This window comes from Pseudoliparis swirei, chromosome 8 (assembly GCF_029220125.1).
Source record: "Pseudoliparis swirei isolate HS2019 ecotype Mariana Trench chromosome 8, NWPU_hadal_v1, whole genome shotgun sequence".
Taxonomy (NCBI): Eukaryota; Metazoa; Chordata; class Actinopteri; order Perciformes; family Liparidae; genus Pseudoliparis; species Pseudoliparis swirei.
In genome coordinates, this window is record NC_079395.1 from 20,204,006 (window position 1) to 20,222,825 (window position 18,820).

Sequence of the window (18,820 nt, forward strand, 5' to 3'; positions counted from 1 at the left end):
TAGCTCCGTCTACCGACAAAAGGCTCAGCTCTCTCGTTCATTTTGAACTTTCAATTGTCAGGGATTCCAAGCAATAATATTGCAGCTACTAACTATTTGCTATGTAAAGATATATTGGATTCAAGTCCACCCGAGCAGAGAATAAAACCGCTCTCCCTCTGTGTGTGTGTGTGTGTGTGTGTGTGTGTGTGTGTGACGTGATCTGAGTTCCTCGCTTTGTTGACATATGTGAGGGGGGGAGGGGCATGGTTGTCGTGCACGTGATCAGCTGATAGCGCGCTGTTCGCGAAAGCGACTGTTAGCTGGTAGCCACCGGCTCAGCCGTCTCATGTTAAGAGCTGTCGAGAGGCAATAGAAATGCTTCCAATTTCGTGTTTAGCGCCTTTTCATGTTTATTTTTTACAGACCATGTATCTCTGTTTTGCTGGCTGTCTGCTGTCTACCCACAATCGCAGCATACAACAAGATAGTGGAGTCAGTTCCAATGCAATGCATTTAATATACGTGGTTTAGCTTCAGTTCACCATGTCGCAGAAATTATGATTATTAATATGTTGCAAGTCAAAAGCTGAGAGATGGCAGCTACAGAAATTGGCAATGGTACTTTTACCGTACAGCAGTTTAGCTAACTTAGTTTTTTCTCATCTGACTGTCTCTTTGTATATAAATTAGGCTACAGCTATTTGTTACACCAGACAGTCTGCAGTCATGAGCAGATTATGAGACAAGATGGACACAAATGGCAAGACCCACGACAGAAAGAGTTACAAAAAAGACCAAAACAAGGGCATCACACCTTTTCGCATTCATTTCACATTTATTTGTGGTCATTTTGTGTCTCCTTGTGGCTGTTTTGCATTTCTTTGTGGTTGTTTTGGGTTTCTTTGTGGTTGTTTTGTGTCTCTTTGTGGTTGTTTTGCATTTCTGTGTGATTGTTTTGTGTCTCTTTGAGGTTGTGTTGTGTCTCTTTGAGGTTATGCGTGGTTGTTTGGTGTCTCTTTGTGGTTGTTTGGTGTCTCTTTGTGGTTGTTTTGCAGTTATTTGTGGTTGTTTAGTGTCTCTGTGTGGTTGTTGCGTTTCTTTGTGGTTGTTTAGTGTCTTTTTGTGGTTGCTTTGCCTGTTTATATAGTTGCTTCTCATTATGGTCATTTTGTCTCTTTGTTTAAACCTGGCAGGTGTGTTCTGGTCATTTTGTGTTCTTGGACAGACTCTTCATTTGTTCACTCATTAATTTCCCACACTACTGATAGCAATTTTGGGCCCAGGGAAGGCACGCTAACTCGATTGCTCCTAAACCAAGTTTTGTCTCCAACAATCCTGCTTTCCTTCTACATCTAACATTCAGTGTTTTGTAATGATGTTTGGTCTTTACAAAGCTCTAACGTTTTTTAAAAATTATTAGCTCTTGTGACCACTCCATGGCCGTCACCCGTAGGTTTCCCCCCAAAGCACCAGAGATTCGACACCAATACCGGGATATTTGACAACATACAGCAGACCGCACGACGGCACCTCTGCCCACTCTTTCTTCTCCACTCTCAACTGCTCCTTTTTATGAGAGCAGCCAAGGCTGCTGACTGATTGCCAATCAACCAGAGCAGCTGGCTGATTACCAAACAGCCAGCAGCCAAGGCCAAATTGGAGACTCCACCCCCACACCTGCCTCAGCTCTTTTTATGTATCTGTCTAGTTAGCCATTGCAACTTAATGTTTGACAAAGATGAAGAAATCTGCCAATAAGTGACCAAGATGTCCTCAGTTTCTTGGGGGGAAATTTGCACTGAAGGTTAACCAACGAGATCAAACCAAAAATTCTGATAAGATGAAGAAATCTGCCAATAAGTGACCAAGATGTCCTCAGTTTCTTGGGGGGAGATTTGCACTGAAGGTTAACCAACGAGATCAAACCAAAAATTCTGATTTTAATGTTGGGATATCTTGTCTTTCCTTGCCTTTTTTTTCAATATTTCTTTCTGTGCGTGTTGATGGGTTCAGGTCAGATTTATTTGTGTTTGCTGTTCCTTTTTAGCAAAACTAGTCCACACTGCTTTCGGAGCAATCACCTTCGGTAATTACTTTGAGGTAACATGACAGAATGCAGTGTGCTCTGTTGACAAGGGTCTGCAGCTGGTTAATTCCACGCTACGATGATAACATGCTTTTGCTGGACAAATCCTGTTTAACAGGACGCTATGGCCTACCCTCCCCAACTTATATCAGTTCGTTGTTCACTGAGTTTTTGGGAAATTCAAATAATGTGGATTGTTTGGCTGAGTGTGGTAACACCTGAAAATGAAAGTAACAATCAGTCATTTCCAGGACATTGGCATAAAAGCATAGAAAAAATATCTGACTAAAGATCTCAATTTAAATGACAGCTTCTTATATTTGTCACCCAAAAACAAATCAATCATGGAGGCATTTGTTTATCTCAACATTTATTTAGAAGCAGTATGATTTTCATAATTTCTCTCACTCACACACTTACACAGGCACACAAACTAACCCCATAAATATCTAGTCTCTATGCTAAGCTAGGCTGATTGTTATTCTCAACATACCGTAAAAAGGATGATTAAAGAGGAAACTTAATGTGACATCCTGGCTTTCAGCCCTTAAGGTTTCAGCCCCAACAACGCTTAATCCTACATTTCCCAGAATGCAAATTTTGTAGCACGCTATCATTAGGCCAAGCATGTAGACTTGAGCAGAAGTGTGCTACAGAGGTCTGGTAGGCTCACTTCTTTCCTACTCTAGACTCCCAGAGCCACAGACCAATTGTACATCTGTAGATATTGATGGTTAAACTGAAACTAATGTGAAAAATATTCAGAGTGCCCCTACATGTTTCCCCCCCATTGTGAGCAAATTCCCGAAAACCTAACTATCCCTTTTGATACACTATCAGCAGGGCTCCGAATATCACCATCTATTAGTGGCAGTACTTGTACATGTGCTTCATTGCAGAGGCACAGAACTTTAAGCGCTAAGTGCTGATTAGACAAGATGTTATCAGTATAAACAGTAACATCTCAGTACAGTCATTTTCCAAAGCTATCCTTTAACTGGTGTCGTCTTTGGTTTTGTTCTGCTTGAAGTATTTTTGCTTAGGCTGCACACAGCACTTTTTGCAGATCTGGCAGAAACCATTGATTATGTATTTATAGATTTTAAATTTAGCAATTTGATGGAAGTTAGTCTAACTTCCATCAAGGGGGGGGAGCTTGGCAAAGGGTCAATGGGTCTTCCGTGTTTCATACCAGAGGAAACCAAAAACAATCGAAGAAAAATAACTGATGTGACTTAGCTTTCTCTGAAATATAAACACCCTCAGTGCATTTAGCAGAGTGCTATTCAATTCGTTTCAGTTTTCTTTCTTTAGCCCAATATCACATATTACAAATTTGCCTCAGAGGACTTTACAATCTGTACACATACGACATCCCTGACATTTGACCTCACATCGGATAAGGAAAAACTCACAAGAAATAGAAAAAAGAAACTTTTTAACAGAGGAGGATCCCTCTCCCCGGATGGACAGAAGAATAGATGTCATGTGTACAGAAGGAAGCATTACAGAGTTACATAAACATATTCACTGAATATGACAGTATGAATATAAGTAGTAGGCATGGACCACGATCCAGACTTCCACAATCCATGAAACAGAAGGCGGTAGAGAGAAAGGGCATGGAAGGAGGCCTACCAGGCAGGAAGAATCGATCGCGAAAGAGGCCAGACCTATGAGGTCGGCTTTTGAGGCAGGAGTCACAGAGAAGGAGGCATGGCCATTGGGAAGGAGGCCAGGTCTAGGCCAGAGGCTGGATGCAGGAAGCAGGGGCAAGGACTCAGGATCCGCTTCAGACATAGCCAAGTCCAATGGACCCTATAAGACATGAAGTCACGGGGAAGTAGAATTAGTAATGTGCAATGAAGAAATGTAAATGCATCCATAAGGAGAGAGAGCAGAGGAGATAGGTGCTCAGTATATCCTAAAACGTCCCCCAGCAGCCTATAAGCCTATAGCAGCATATCTAGGGGCTGGACCAGGTGAACCTGATTCAGCCCTAACTATAAGCGCTATCGAAGAGGAAAGTCTTAACCCTTGTGTTGCCTTAGGGTCAATTTGACCCGATTCAATATTTAACCCTCCTGCCGCCTTAGGGTTAATTTGACCCCATTCAATGTTTAATGTCGGTGTTCTTTCGGTAGTCAACAAACAAACATAAAGTACCTCACACTTAAACTTGGAAAACAATATTAATTCTAATAATTTTCTGGAGGTTTTAATTGCTGGCGTCAAATTGACCCCAAGGGTAAAATATGTTAGTAAATATAAAGGTAATAGGAGGGTTAAACATTGAATCGGGTCAAATTGACCCTAAGGCGGCAGGAGGGTGAAATATTGAATCGGGTCAAATTGACCCGAAGGCAACAGGAGGGTTAAGTCTATTCCTAAATGAGGTGACTGTGTCTGCCTCCCGGACTAGAAGTGGAAGCTGGTTCCATAAAAGAGGAGCATGATCGTACCGTTATATTTATTTTAACACAACCACAATTATCTTCGTATACTAGTTGTTAATCATTTAGCAGCAGTTTGTACATGCTGTGATATACTTGATGAACTGATCCACTACACTGCATGGGAAGCTTTTGTGTTAAAAAGATGAAATGTGCGAGAGCAGCAGACAGAGATACTCATACTTTTTAAATCTACCGTGCATTTATTTAACTTCTGCCTTCATTGATAAAAAGGATGATAACTTTATGTCTGAGCTGAGGTGGTTCAGACATCTAATTTGGATTCCTCCTGGACACCTTACATTAGAGGTTTTTGAGGCAAGTCCAACTGGCAGGAGACCCGGGATCCCCCAGAATGAGCTAGAAAATGTTGCGGGTGAGAGGGAAGCCTGGGTCGGCCTGCTGGATCTGCTGTCACGGCGACCCGACCCCGGATTATGCGGATGAAAATGGATGAATGGACTTTCTTTCAGTAAAGCATTTAAAAATTGCGACAGAACTTTGACTCTTATTTTGTCACCGGGAGAGTTTAAGCTAAGTAGTTGGTTTTGAAGGTCAATGTTAACCCGAGAAAGTGGATGTTCAACAAAGGTATACATATTTGTATGTTCGTCTGACTCCAGAGTCCAACGGAAAACTCAGCAATATTGTGCCAATTGCTTGAGTAGCTGTGTGTACACTTTACTGCCATGAAAGAGAACGTATGTTGGTGAACCAGACTATATGTGTATTGAATACTTTGCTGACAGAAATACAGTGTACACGGTAGAGAGGCAAATCTTCCCATTTCTACAGCTTATGTGTATGTAGTGGCACTTAAATAGCTCTTATTATGGTACTTTTGTAGTTCGACTTAGGAATGCGCGATATAAACGATATACGATATAAACGATAAAAAATGGCCTACGATAGAGATCTTAGTTATATTGCTCTATCGCGATATTGCATGTTTGACGCGATCTATCCATGACCCGCGAAATATAAAGTGCCACGAGTGTCACGATGTGTACAGGATGTGGACCCAGCGGATGTGGACCCAGCGGGACGGGCGGTGATCGCGGGAGGCGCGAGGCAGGAACGGGTAGGCACTAGGCAGACGGATGATCGGCTGGCTGCTGACGGAACGAGTAATCCTCTGGCGGGTGTACATTACGTATAACAATAACGCATGTGACAATAGTACAATGATCCCACAACTCGTGGGTGTCAAGCTGGGGTTCTTATAGTCCCGTTGATTTGTGATTGCTTGTCGGTGTGTGCGCGCGGCAGCGGAGTCCGCAGCCACGCCCCCACCGCGTCAAGCCCGGTGACACGGTCGCGACCGTGACAACGAGCTGCAACCGTCTGCAACGCAAATGTTCTCAAAACGACATACTAAGTTTCTTTCTTCTTTTGTTTTATACATTTAGCAGTTTGGCTTTCCTTAGAGTCTATGTAACCTGTTCTGAAATGGTTCTATTATGATTTACAGTATATATCGTGATATATATCGTTATCGCAATAGCTGCAATGTATATCGCAATATGGATTTTAGGCCATATCGCCCATCCCTAGTTCGACTATGTTGAGGAAATGTTACTTTCTGTATTCTTGTTGTTCTTAGTTTGTACTCTAGGTTGAATGCACTTATTGTAAGTCGCTTTGGATAAAAGCGTCTGCTAAATGACATGTTATGTAATAATGTAATGTATGTGTGTGTGTGTTTATGTGTGTGTCAGTATGCACAAAACACATCATTTTGTATTTGTGTCTGATCAACCTTTAGTCAGCCTATGATTCACAGCAGTCCTTAAAGCTACTACATGGTGCTTTCAGTTTGTGTTGATTTTGGCAGTCCCGGTGGACAAGGCAGTTAGCAGTCCTGGTTCTGGTTCTCCCATGGCCCCGTTGACTTTAGTGGGCCCAGCAAGTGTTGTCTTTTCCTTGTGCCAAACTATTTGGATGCAACCAAACTGCTCTAGCTTATCTTTTATTTGCTTTCCTTTAACATTAAGTCATTACTGCGGATGTAATGACTTAATACGACTACTGGCCAGCTATATCAATAATGTCGACGTCATTGTTGTGTTCAAACCACATCCGGCCTCCTGGTGTTTTTTCCATCACTGAGGTGAACATTGAAAGATAATCCAATATGTTTTAGCTCTTCAATGAAAGTTTATTACAGCTGACCTAATGTTGCTCAGGCGTTTGTTCACTGCTTAGCCAATCATATACTGACGTGTTCCGGACACCTCGATCTGATATATAGTGGCTTTCAGATTAAATGTGTCAAACAATCTGTAACGTAGTCTGCTGAGATAATTCCTGTTGCAAAGGCAGGCAGAGCAGTTGTCGTACTTCCTTATGGTTCAGTTTGATGTATTCCCTTTCATCACGGGTTACAAAGTGACGCAAACCGAAACACTGATTGCCGATATAAATCCTGCACCACCGGGGTTTAAGATTTCCATGTTTTAAGGACTGGGTTTTTTGGCTCAGCGGCCTCTGAGAGACTTCACATCTCATCGTTTCATCTTCCATGTTGTTACAATCCTCACCATGTCATGTGCAATCCACAGTACACTGATCTTATTAAATGCTCTTCAGTGATCTCTGAAACACTGTCAGGTCTCGGTTCCTTCAAGGCAATAAAGACGGGCTGAAGTGTGATAAAATACCGACTGTAATAAACTGAGACCACTGCATGACAACCAGGGGCTAAAGTGACCAAAATTGAGCAGTGTTGTAAAAGGCCCACTGTGTTACTCTGTTGCTTTGTCTTTTTAAAAAAAGCTAATTGTAGCAAAATGATCACAGGTGGCAGAGCCTTACATTTTTTGTTTTTTTAATTAATTTTTATAGAATTGTTACAACTTTTAAAGTAATCGGAAACACTATCACTGGTTCTGATAATGTTTGCCAGGTTCCTCAAGGTCAACCTTCTTCTCATTTCCCCCTGACGTAGTTACAAAAACTCTGTGTAAGATGGTCAAGATGGCGCAAAAATGTGTCTTGGAAAAGTAATGGAAATTTTGTTATATTCATATGTGCATTTACACTGAGTTTTAAATACTGAACATGCTTTTAAAAGAATGACGCTCAACATATAAAAAATACATGCATATTTTTTGTGTTGCAAGTGAATGCACCTTAACTGAAAAGACATACATTTTTACTCTTTTCATCAAACTATTGTCTCTCATTCATTTGTGTTATTCAAGGTATACTGTATGGTTTAGAATTCTCATTGTTAGTTTAAATAATAAATGTTCTCTTTTCATGTATGCACCGAGATTTAAAAAAAACGTTTGGTCATTAAAATGTGGTTAAAAGTCTTGGAAATCCATTGGTCAACATGTGTAAGAACCCTGTAGATAAACACACACATATTGATCAATATTCATTGTCTTGTACTATTGACTTGTTTGGGGGAATGTAAGTCATATGGTCATATAGAAATACATTGTTATATGAAGTAAAACTGTAGATAGTCAACATGTACACAGTAAACATGGCCAAAACATGGAACTCGCCTAAATAAATCTTTATAAAGTGAATCATAATTCATGTGTTTTTAGTGTGTTTTCTCATCACATTGACATTGCAGTATTGTATACAGATACTGCACACAGTGCCATGGTGATCCAGCTGCTCAGTGGTGTGTGCGTCTCACAGTGTGCGTGTGTGTGTACCGTGTGTTCCCACTAGGAGATGACGGTCAGAGAGAGTCCAGTCCCTTCATCAACACAGACAATGATAGAGAACATTATTATGAAGGCAAGAACATGGCCTTGTTTGAGGTAGGACAACATCTAAATGTCCACTGATTATGAATGTTAAACCATTTGATGAAAGAAAAATGACGGTGACATTTTTCAAGCAAATTGAGATTCATGAAAGGTACTTTATTAAAAAACTCAGACGTTCAAGGCACAGCTCTAGTCTATGATCAGAAACCTTCAGATGTGGGTAATATTTATCATGATAATTGATTGATTCAACCATTTTCATCATTATGAGATGGAAATGTAAGATAGAAGCAAATAGAATCTTGATTTAAAAACAAAAAGACAATTCAAGTCAAATTTAAAGGCTTCTGATGGAAGTTTGTAAAATAAGGTCAGGGCCCTGATTGTAAACGCTCGGTGCCCTCTAGTTTAAAGCCGGACTGTGGAACAGATATAAGACCTCTGACTGAGTACCTCAAACTATGCACAGGCTGCAATGTCACAAAGAGGTGAGAAATATAACGAGGAGCGAAGCCACAACGAGTCTTTGAAGTAATCAATAATCCGGTGGAAGGACAGGAGCAATGTTCCTGTCAAAAGTCAAAATGCACATGCTTTTTCTTTTCATTCGTGCATTCCCCCTCCACTCTGTCTCCCCTCTGTCCCCCTGCAGGAGGAAATGGACAGCAACCCGATGGTGTCATCTCTCCTCAACAAGCTGGCCAACTACACCAACCTGACCCAGGGCGTTCGAGAGCACGAGGAGGCCGAGTACGAGGATGGGATCAGGAGGGTCGCTGTCATGGTGCGGAACAAGTGTTTTTTTTTTTTTTTTTTTTTTTGGATGTGTGATGTTTACTAGGGATCGTCAGATTTTCTAATCTGGTTTAAGCATTATTAAAACAAATTCTGGCATCTTTCTTATCCACTAAAGCAGTGGTTCTCTAATAGGGGTACCTGAAGGCATGCCAGGCAGTATGTGATATTCTTTTAAAATATATAAAAAATTAGCATCCATTCAAAAATCCTTTAAAACTAGTTATTTAATACATCTTTTTTCGTATTACGTGACTTCTTGAGTCGGTCACATATTTCGTGACCACCTGAGAGGCTCAGACGCACACACGGGTGTATGCGGTCCTTTTTCAAAATAAAATATTTTTCTGACTTCGATTTAAAAAAAACAATTTTTCTGTGCGGCCCGGTACCAACCGAACCCAGGTATTGTCTTTCATCTTGTGGGATTTTTATATCTAATTTGTGGATTTTGCATTGACTGTTGTACAAAAGATGCACAGTGAACTGGCTGGGAACATTACATTACATGTCATTTCGCAGACGCTTTTATCCAAAGCGACTTACAATAAGTGCATTCAACCAAGAGTACAAACTAAGAACAACATGAATACAGATAGTAACATTTCTTCAAGAAAGTCGAACTACAAAAGTACCATAAGTAAGAGCCATTTAAGTGCCACTGAAGTGCTAATCTGTGTTTTAATCCAGACATAGTCAGAAAAGATGTGTTTTTAGTTTCCGGCGGAAGATGTAGAGACTTTCTGCTGTCCTGATGTCAGTGGGGAGCTCATTCCACCACTTAGGAGCAAGGACAGCAAACCGTCTGGATTTCGAGTGATTAGCTCGAAGTGCAGGAGTCACAAGTCGATTGGCTGTTGTCGAGCGGAGAGAACGTGCCGGGGTGTAAAGTTTGACCATATCCCGGATGTAGATGGGGTCCGATCCGTTCGTAACACGGTACGCCAGAACCAATGTTTTGAAGCGGATGTGGGCAGCCACCGGTAAACAGTGAAGAGAGTGGAGGAGCGGAGTGGTGTGGGTGAATTTCTGGAGGCTGAAGACCAGTCGAGCAGCTGCATTCTGGATGAGCTGCAGAGGTCGGATGGCCTTAGCAGGTAGACCTGCCAGGAGGGAGTTGCAGTAGTCTAGGCGTGAAATGACCTGGACCAGAACCTGTGCCGCAAGAAGAGGATGTATTCTCCTGATGTGCAGCATGTACCTACAAGAACGCGTTGTCGCATCTCTGGGGTGCAGATTTGGGCTTCAGGGACTGGTGCTGCACGTTATATGACATGGATATTTCAACTATAAGGAGGTCATGTCTTGTTAATTACTTTTTATTGTCAGATTTATTCCTCTATGATTCATATTTTGACCCGGTATTAGGTCACACTTCATGATACACAGCGTCTGATTACACAATAACTGTGATGATCAAGGGCTGGCTTTCATTGGAGAGTGATTATGTTCACGTCCGAGATACCGTTGAGGAAATGTAACCCCTCTTCTGCACAGACACACAATTTTGAGGGACAGAACATTAGACCACTTGCATTAGTTCCTCTATTTGCATAACATATTCTCCGAACTTGAAATGTGCGCAGAGCAAGAATCCACCTCTGGTCCTGGTCATGTGATGGACAGAAAGTAGGGCTACAAACTCCTCATCATTTTCATTTTTGAATCAATTGCAGACAGGGTTGGAGTGGGGCCACTTTTCAGCCCGGGAATTTCAGGCTCAAGACCAGCCCACTTTTTTTATGGTAGTGGAAATTGGATAATGCAATGCAAATACTTGCGCGCGCCGGCATTATGAACATGTTGGCATTAGTTGCATGCCAATTGGACAAAAATGTATCGTGCTGTGGTAAAAAATGAGTTTGACCTTTCCACGACCTTGACCTTGACCTTTGACCCGATTGATCCCAAAATCTAATCAAATGGTCCCCGGATAATAACCAATCATCCCACCAAATTTCATGCGATTCAAGAACATTTTGACCTGTTCATGACCTTTGACCTTTGACCCGATCGATCCCAAAATCTAATCAACTGGTCCCCGGATAATAAACAATCATCCCACCAAATTTCATGCGATTCGATTCAATACTTTTTGAGTTCTGCGAAAGATTTTGACCTGTTCATGACCTTTGACCTTTGACCCGATCGATCCCAAAATCCAATCAACTGGTCCCCGGATAATAAACAATCATCCCACCAAATTTCATGCGATTCGGTTCAATACTTTTTGAGTTCTGCGAAAGATTTTGACCTGTTCATGACCTTTGACCTTTGACTCGATCGATCCCAAAATCTAATCAACTGGTCCCCGGATAATAAACAATCATCCCACCAAATTTCATGCGATTCGGTTCAATACTTTTTGAGTTCTGCGAAAGATTTTGACCTGTTCATGACCTTTGACCTTTGACCCAATCGATCCCAAAATCTAATCAACTGGTTCCCGGATAATAAACAATCATCCCACCAAATTTCATGCGATTCGGTTCAATACTTTTTGAGATTTGCGAATAACACGCATACAAATAAATAAATAAATAAATAAATAAATAAATACACGGCGATCAAAACATAACCTTCCGGCATTTTCAATGCGAAGGTAACTAGAATGGGCTCTCGGTAGAGCGCATACCTTCGCATATCACAAGATTGGGCATTGAATTATGAACATTTTGGCATTAGTTGCATGCCAATTGGACAAAAATGTATCGTGCTATGGTAAAAAAAGAGTTTGACCTTTCCATGACCTTGACCTTTGACCCGATTGATCCCAAAATCTAATCAAATGGTCCCCGGATAATAACCAATCATCCCACCAAATTTCATGCGATTCAAGAACATTTTGACCTGTTCATGACCTTTGACCTTGACCTTTGACCCGATCGATCCCAAAATCTAGTCAATTGGTCCCCGGATAATAAACAATCATCCCACCAAATTTCATGCGATTCAGTTCAATACTTTTTCAGTTCTGCGAAAGATTTTGACCTGTTCATGACCTTTGACCTTTGACCCGATCGATCCCAAAATCTAATCAACTGGTCCCCGGATAATAAACAATCATCCCACCAAATTTCATGCGATTCGGTTCAATACTTTTTGAGTTCTGCGAAAGATTTTGACCTGTTCATGACTTTTGACCTTTGACCCGATCGATCCCAAAATCTAATCAACTGGTCCCCGGATAATAAACAATCATCCCACCAAATTTCATGCGATTCGGTTCAATACTTTTTGAGTTTTGCGAATAACACGCATACAAATAAATAAATACACGGCGATCAAAACATAACCTTCCGGCATTTTCAATGCGAAGGTAATGAGGCATTATCTGACGCCACCTTCTGGAGAATTTAGGAGAAATCTGCAGACGCAAACAGACAAGGTAGTAAAATAAACACCTAAATGTTTAATTTGGATGTTTTCTTTCCCAAAAAGCTCAAAATCAAAAATGTCCTTGCGCTTAAAAAATAAATACATAAATAAATATATATATATTCTTTGGCCTGAGGCGTCTTGCCTAAAAGCAAATAGGGATGGAAAACTTGTGACAACACACAAAGCCTAGCCCATAAAGCCGAGCCCATGAAGAAAACAGCAGACTGATTTTTGGTTTTGTTTCAAGGGCGGATCAAGTCAAGCAATATAACCGCAGCTTTTCACAGTATGGCAAATTTTACTTGATTCATATTCTGTTGGTCACTTACTTGAAAAGTTTTCTCCACACTGCTAGGAATACAATTCTGATGAGGAAGTAATGAACCCAGTATTTTTACTTTTGTATAAGTAGCTTGAGGTAGTTCAATTTAAATACATTGAGTAATAAAAGAAGAAGACTAGAATCAGCCTCTAAAATGCTCAACATATACCCACTTGTATATAAACTTCCCCACAAATCCTCTGAAATGTATCAGAAAAAAAAGAAGAAAAAAACCAAAATGCTCTCATTTGCCACATTACTGACGGATACAAACTGCAAATGCAAATATGTTTAAAATATTCTCGGTCTCCCCGCTGTCTTTTGGTGGCACGTGTGGGACCTTGGACCGTAGCTTTGAGGCACTGACAACGTCTCAGAGAAAACCTGCCCCCTGAGGAGCTGTGCTTTTCCTTTAAGAGCAGAAGTTTGGATACTTAAGCAGAATAAGTCAGACTTGCAGAGGGAGAGTGAGGGGCAGAGGACCAGACAGGGAAAGAAAGACGGACAAACACCAGAGGCAAGATGTGGGACATCTGGAGATCAACGTCAGGCCCATCACCGTATTTAAACCCACAGCTGAAAGCTCAGGATAAAGTGTTTGTAACTGGCAAAATGGTACGTAGGGGAGAGAAAAAGGTTTATATGTATATGTATGTATATATATATATATATGGATGTGTATATATATATATATATATATATCCTGACTCATTAATTTACACTAATTTGTGCTACTGGTGTTATAATAAGAGAAGACAGTATATATATCCCCTTGCTTGTAGGGGAGAGAAAAAGGTTTATATGTATATGTATGTATATATATATATATATATGGATGTGTATATATATATATATATATATATATATATCCTGACTCATTAATTTACACTAATTTGTGCTACTGGTGTTATAATAAGAGAAGACAGTATATATATATATACACACACAAAAATACTCTCTTCTCTTATTACACCAGTAGTACATAATTGTGTAAATGAATGAGTCAGAATATATATAGATATATATACATAAAACTTCTTGGATGAAAAAAAATATATATATATTCTTTTAATATTTAATATTTTATACATAAATAAGCTGTCTTCTCTTATCACACCAGTAATACAAATGAGTGTACATTTATGAGTCAGGATGGAAACTAGAATTTCTGGCCTTTTTTGTCATTTTTGATGTGCCTTCATTTTCATATTCGTCTGACTTTTTCATGATGTTGAAGGAATAGATGCACGTTTAGCAGGTTGTTTAACAATTAATCTTCTGAATCTTAAAACATGTTAGGTAAGGCATCATTTCACATTTTGTCAAGTTTTTCTCATGGAGCAGTTTATTAAAAAAATAAATGCATCAATGTCTCATTCAAGTCATCGTACACAATATGACAAAAAAGACTTCAGTTGCAATATTAAGTATTCTTAACCAGTTTAAAAATATTAAATGATAAAAGCACGAAAGAAAACAACTATTTTCTTTTAGAGTTTATTTTCTTTAACACCTATAAAAAAACTCAAAAGCACATCTTTTGTCATATGACTGCAATGTATTTAACTCTTTGTGCATGATGGACTCCAGAGGTCACATGAAGGCTGTGTTTTAACAGTCTCATCTGTTTCCCCTGTCGAGCCTCACCTCCGTGACACCTGTATGTATGTATTTATATATATATGTGTGTCCCTCTTTAACCCCCCCCCCCCACCCCCCCAGGTGCCCCAGATGGGAACTTTCATCGGCGTCTACCTGCCCTGCATGCAGAACATCCTGGGTGTGATCCTCTTCCTGCGTCTCACCTGGATCGTGGGCACAGCGGGAATCCTGGGCTCCTTCGCCATCGTCTCCATGTGCTGCATCTGCGTGAGTGATTCACAAAAAACAACCGTATTGGTTTTCTGCAGAAGGGCGGCAGGAAGAAATGAGGTCTCAAACTGAGCTTAATGGGGTGGGGGAGGAGGAGGTTAAAATAGACAGGTGGCACCAATGACACTGAATGAAGGAAAGACAAACAAGTGAGGTCCCCTCTCGGCCATAATGCAATAAATTAATAAAGTATTTGTCCATCTATCTATCTATCTATCAATCTGAGCTTCAGTCTGAGATTCAGAGCACGGCAACAAGACCGCAGGCCAATCAGCACGCCCTCCTCTGCGCCTGTGAAGTTGTTTCATGCCCGAGCTCAGAGTTGGGTCTTCAAGAGAAACGCACACAAAAAAACAACACAAAAAAGACCCGAGCGGAACATTTGCAGCCCAGGCTTGTACGTCAGCGGCTCCGCGGCTAAACAGAGAGCCGACTGTTTGAGAAATTTTAACTCAAAATGGTCATCGCTCATGTGATGTGAGCAGACCTCCTGCAGGACACGCCCACAACTCTGTCAGGCTCTGGTCCTTCAGACCAGAGAGATAATTGAGGATAGGATGGGGGTTAGGGATTAGGGGTTAGGATTAGGATCTCTGACCTTGAGCCATTGTTCTGTTTCGGGGAGTTCAGACATCTTTGGAGATTAAACAAGGAAGTTTGGGGACTTCTGTAATCCACCAAACCCAAACCCACTCCCCTATGGGGCAGACGGAGAGAGCTCTAATAAAAAAGAACATCCTGATGACCTTTGATATTCCTAAAAATTAGATTAGATTTTTTTCAGATAACTCCTTTGTCCCATCTATCCTCAGCCAGCGGTATCCCACTTATTCCATTTAGAGAGAAAGGAATTCAAACTAAAAAACAGATTGAAGGTCTTTAGGTCTGAAGTGGGACAGGATGTGGTCAGAGTTAGCTGTAGAATCACTAAGAAAGCCAATAATCGATTTTAGGGCCTTTCTTTAAAAAAAAAAAAAAAATGCTATTTCAGTTCTCCATTTCTCGTTGTTTCTTTCCTTTTTTGGAGAATATGTGGTGTGGACTATAAAAGGAGATCTCTGTGGATCTGCATGATGCGTTATGCTTTGTAACTGTAGTTACCTATATATGCGTTACTCTGTATGACATGTACTTTTTGCCGTGCTTCAATGACCGTGTTTACATGCATTCGAATAACTGGTTTAGTCGGACTGAAATCGAATTATCCGTTTCATGTAAACACCTTTGTTCGACTATGTGCGGTCCGACTACGATCCGATTAACACCCCTGGATAACTCGATCCGATCCGGTTGATAATTCGACTATCGCGGCATGTAACGGTGAATTGGATTAGGAACTGGACTTTGCGTCTTTGCGCATGCTTTGAGATCCCGCCGCCCTCCTCCCTCCCTCCCTCCCATGTCATGACCCGGAAGTTGAAAGAGTCGAAAGAGACGATAATGTCACTATTAACATCATGCAAGAATAGTAGAGGGATGTAGCTTCGCCTTGCTCTCTGTTCGCCATCTTTCTCGAAATGTTGTTGTTGTTGTTGTTGCTTGTTGTTGGTAGTGGTGAAGAGGTCAAGCGGAAATGGCTGTATCACCACGAGTTGTAATGAAAACAGCGCCACCTATCGTATCGGATATGACATGCTTTCGGCCAATGATTAGAATTACTCACTGCCATGTATATTGGGATAACAGCAGATCCCCCAAAAGATAGCATAGTCCGACTAAAGCAAGATTCGAATTATACCATCATGTAAACGCACTGAATGACGAGCAGCGGTCTTTCTTTCATTTCACTCCCTTTTTTTAGAACTTGTTCATGGTTTAGCAATCAGCGTTATATAATATTCTACTGTAGTAGAAGTACAAAATATTCTTTTGTTTGGTTGAATGCACGTCATTTTAATTATAAATTGACACACGGCCCTACACGCTACTGAGTTGTTGCTTCAACGATACAAAACAAAATACATTAATTGCACATGGCAAACATCTGTATTTTCTTCCATCCAAAACCTGACATCTGTCTTCTTCGTCTCCACGCAGACTTTGCTCACAGCCATATCAATGAGTGCTATAGCAACCAACGGAGTGGTCCCAGGTGCGTATAATGCCTCCATAATTTTTTGTAATTAAATTTTCCATATTGAAAAGCAACGAACGGCTTAGATCAAGATATATAGTGTTTTCCTTTAGTACTGGCAGAACCTTGTCTGGCATTCTGAATATATAGTATAGGGATTCGACATGATGCGATACATACGACACAATACATTTGGCCCTTTGTCCAACAGCATTTCTGCTCTGAAAGCAAATGGTGATACCTTTTGATGGCCTGTAAGTTACTAAAAACCTCACAGGATGTCGCTGGGGAAAAGACATTAGTAGTCATAATGGCAGAAAGCCCACTAAATTGTTGCATTTCATACCTAAAATCACTTAGAATCTGCTTGGCATTAATAATGTTAAATAATAATTTTAATTTTTCCAACTATTCTTCAATTGTCAACCTTTAAAGCCCTACTATGTAGTTTTTCCCTTTTAGCGCCCCCTTCAGGTTTTTAGGTATTTAACGTTTACTTCAGTGTCGTAAATACCCAGTTACGATAGATGCAGCCTCGCATACACTTGTATTGAGTTGGGATCATGTGTTGTCCTGTATTATAATATTATTATTATTATTATTTGTACGTGTCACGGGTTATAAAAGGTGACGAGGGGGAGGTGACGCAAGTTTTTTTTTGTTTGGAGCGCGCTGACAGGCGGCGGACTCAGAACGGCAGCAACCGGCGACTTTCTATTTTGGATTCATACCAACGGGCGGGATCACTAATAGAAGACTGCGCAGGAACACTGTGAACTGGCCCAGCACCTACCGGACTAGGGTGAAGGAGCGCGGGGATTGAACGCGGCGCCTCGCCACGTTTCCGCCTGGTCGGTCAGCTGTTTGCCGGCTTTTTGGGGGGGGTGCGCGCGTGCAGTCATTTACTTTTGTTTTGGGGGACTGCAAATGTGGAGTACGTGTGATCGAATACGATATTGTTGACAACACCAAAAAGCTACATAAAAAAGCTACCCTTATACTGGAGCTGCGAGCGTGGAGTGGCACTTTATGACATTGCGTAATCACTGCCAGAAAGCAGGTCGAAGTACATCCGCCGGATGGACCGGGCGGCTCCAGAATCTTACATAGCGGAGTTATTTCCCCACAGACCCCCGATGGCAATAGCGGAGACGCAAATCGTCATATTAAAAGTCATTGTAGCGGCACAATTTTTTTCAAGCTGTTATTTTAAGGTACAAAAGTTACATAGTGTTGCTTTAAATGCCATAAGGACAACATTTTTTTTTTTTTTACTGCATTCCCTTAAAAACTTACTTCACTCCACTGACACTTAATTTCTATGAGAATGAGACCAATACTTTAACATATTAACATTTTGATCAGATTAGAGCTTCTCCCAGTAAAAAATGGAAAACCCCATTTCCATCTTGAAATACCAATAAATACATCTATTAGCTGTCAAACTAACTGATTTTGTTTCTCTCGCAGCCGGCGGCTCGTACTACATGATCTCCAGATCTCTGGGGCCTGAGTTTGGAGGAGCGGTGGGTCTCTGTTTCTACCTGGGAACCACCTTCGCTGGATCCATGTACATACTGGGCACCATTGAGATTCTGCTGGTATGTTACCACTCTGGTGCTAAGAGGTCGGCCACATCACTTCTGCTGTACATTAATGACTTTCTGACCTTGATGACCTTCCCACTGCCAGATCTACATCGCTCCGAAGGCACCGATGTTTGAAGAACTGTCCAACAATATGCGTGTGTATGGCACATGCTGCCTGCTCCTGATGGCACTGGTAGTATTTGTAGGGGTGAAGTAAGTGTCGACACTCACACACAACCCCCCCCCCCCCCCCCCCCCAACACACACACACATACATTAGCATGCAGACTCTTATATATTCCCATTCTTTCTGCAGGTATGTTAACAAACTGTCTCTGGTGTTTCTGGCCTGGGTGGTTCTTTCCATCTTGGCCACTTACGCAGGAGCCATCAAGACGATCATTGAACCACCGGAGATTAAGTGAGTTACTGAATAATCATTTATTACTTCACGTTTTTTTTTAACAGCTGAGAACCTCGCCCCCGAACCGTAGCGTAGCATACACCCTCCGGTAAACAACACTAGAATCGCTGT

General features: G+C 41.1%; 1 protein-coding gene across 4 annotated transcripts in view; it reads left to right on the top strand.

Moving 5' to 3' along the window:
- The window catches only part of LOC130197525 (solute carrier family 12 member 7-like), a 40,168-nt gene that overhangs the window by 2,529 nt on the left and 18,819 nt on the right, over positions 1–18,820 (top strand). For 2 of the 4 annotated variants that reach the window (XM_056420222.1, XM_056420221.1), the window contains 7 exons: positions 8,212–8,303; positions 8,905–9,036; positions 14,473–14,619; positions 16,660–16,714; positions 18,167–18,297; positions 18,389–18,498; positions 18,602–18,706. In XM_056420222.1, coding sequence (XP_056276197.1) covers positions 8,212–8,303; positions 8,905–9,036; positions 14,473–14,619; positions 16,660–16,714; positions 18,167–18,297; positions 18,389–18,498; positions 18,602–18,706 — 772 coding nt within the window. The other 2 variants (XM_056420223.1, XM_056420224.1) reach the window with 2 other exon arrangements.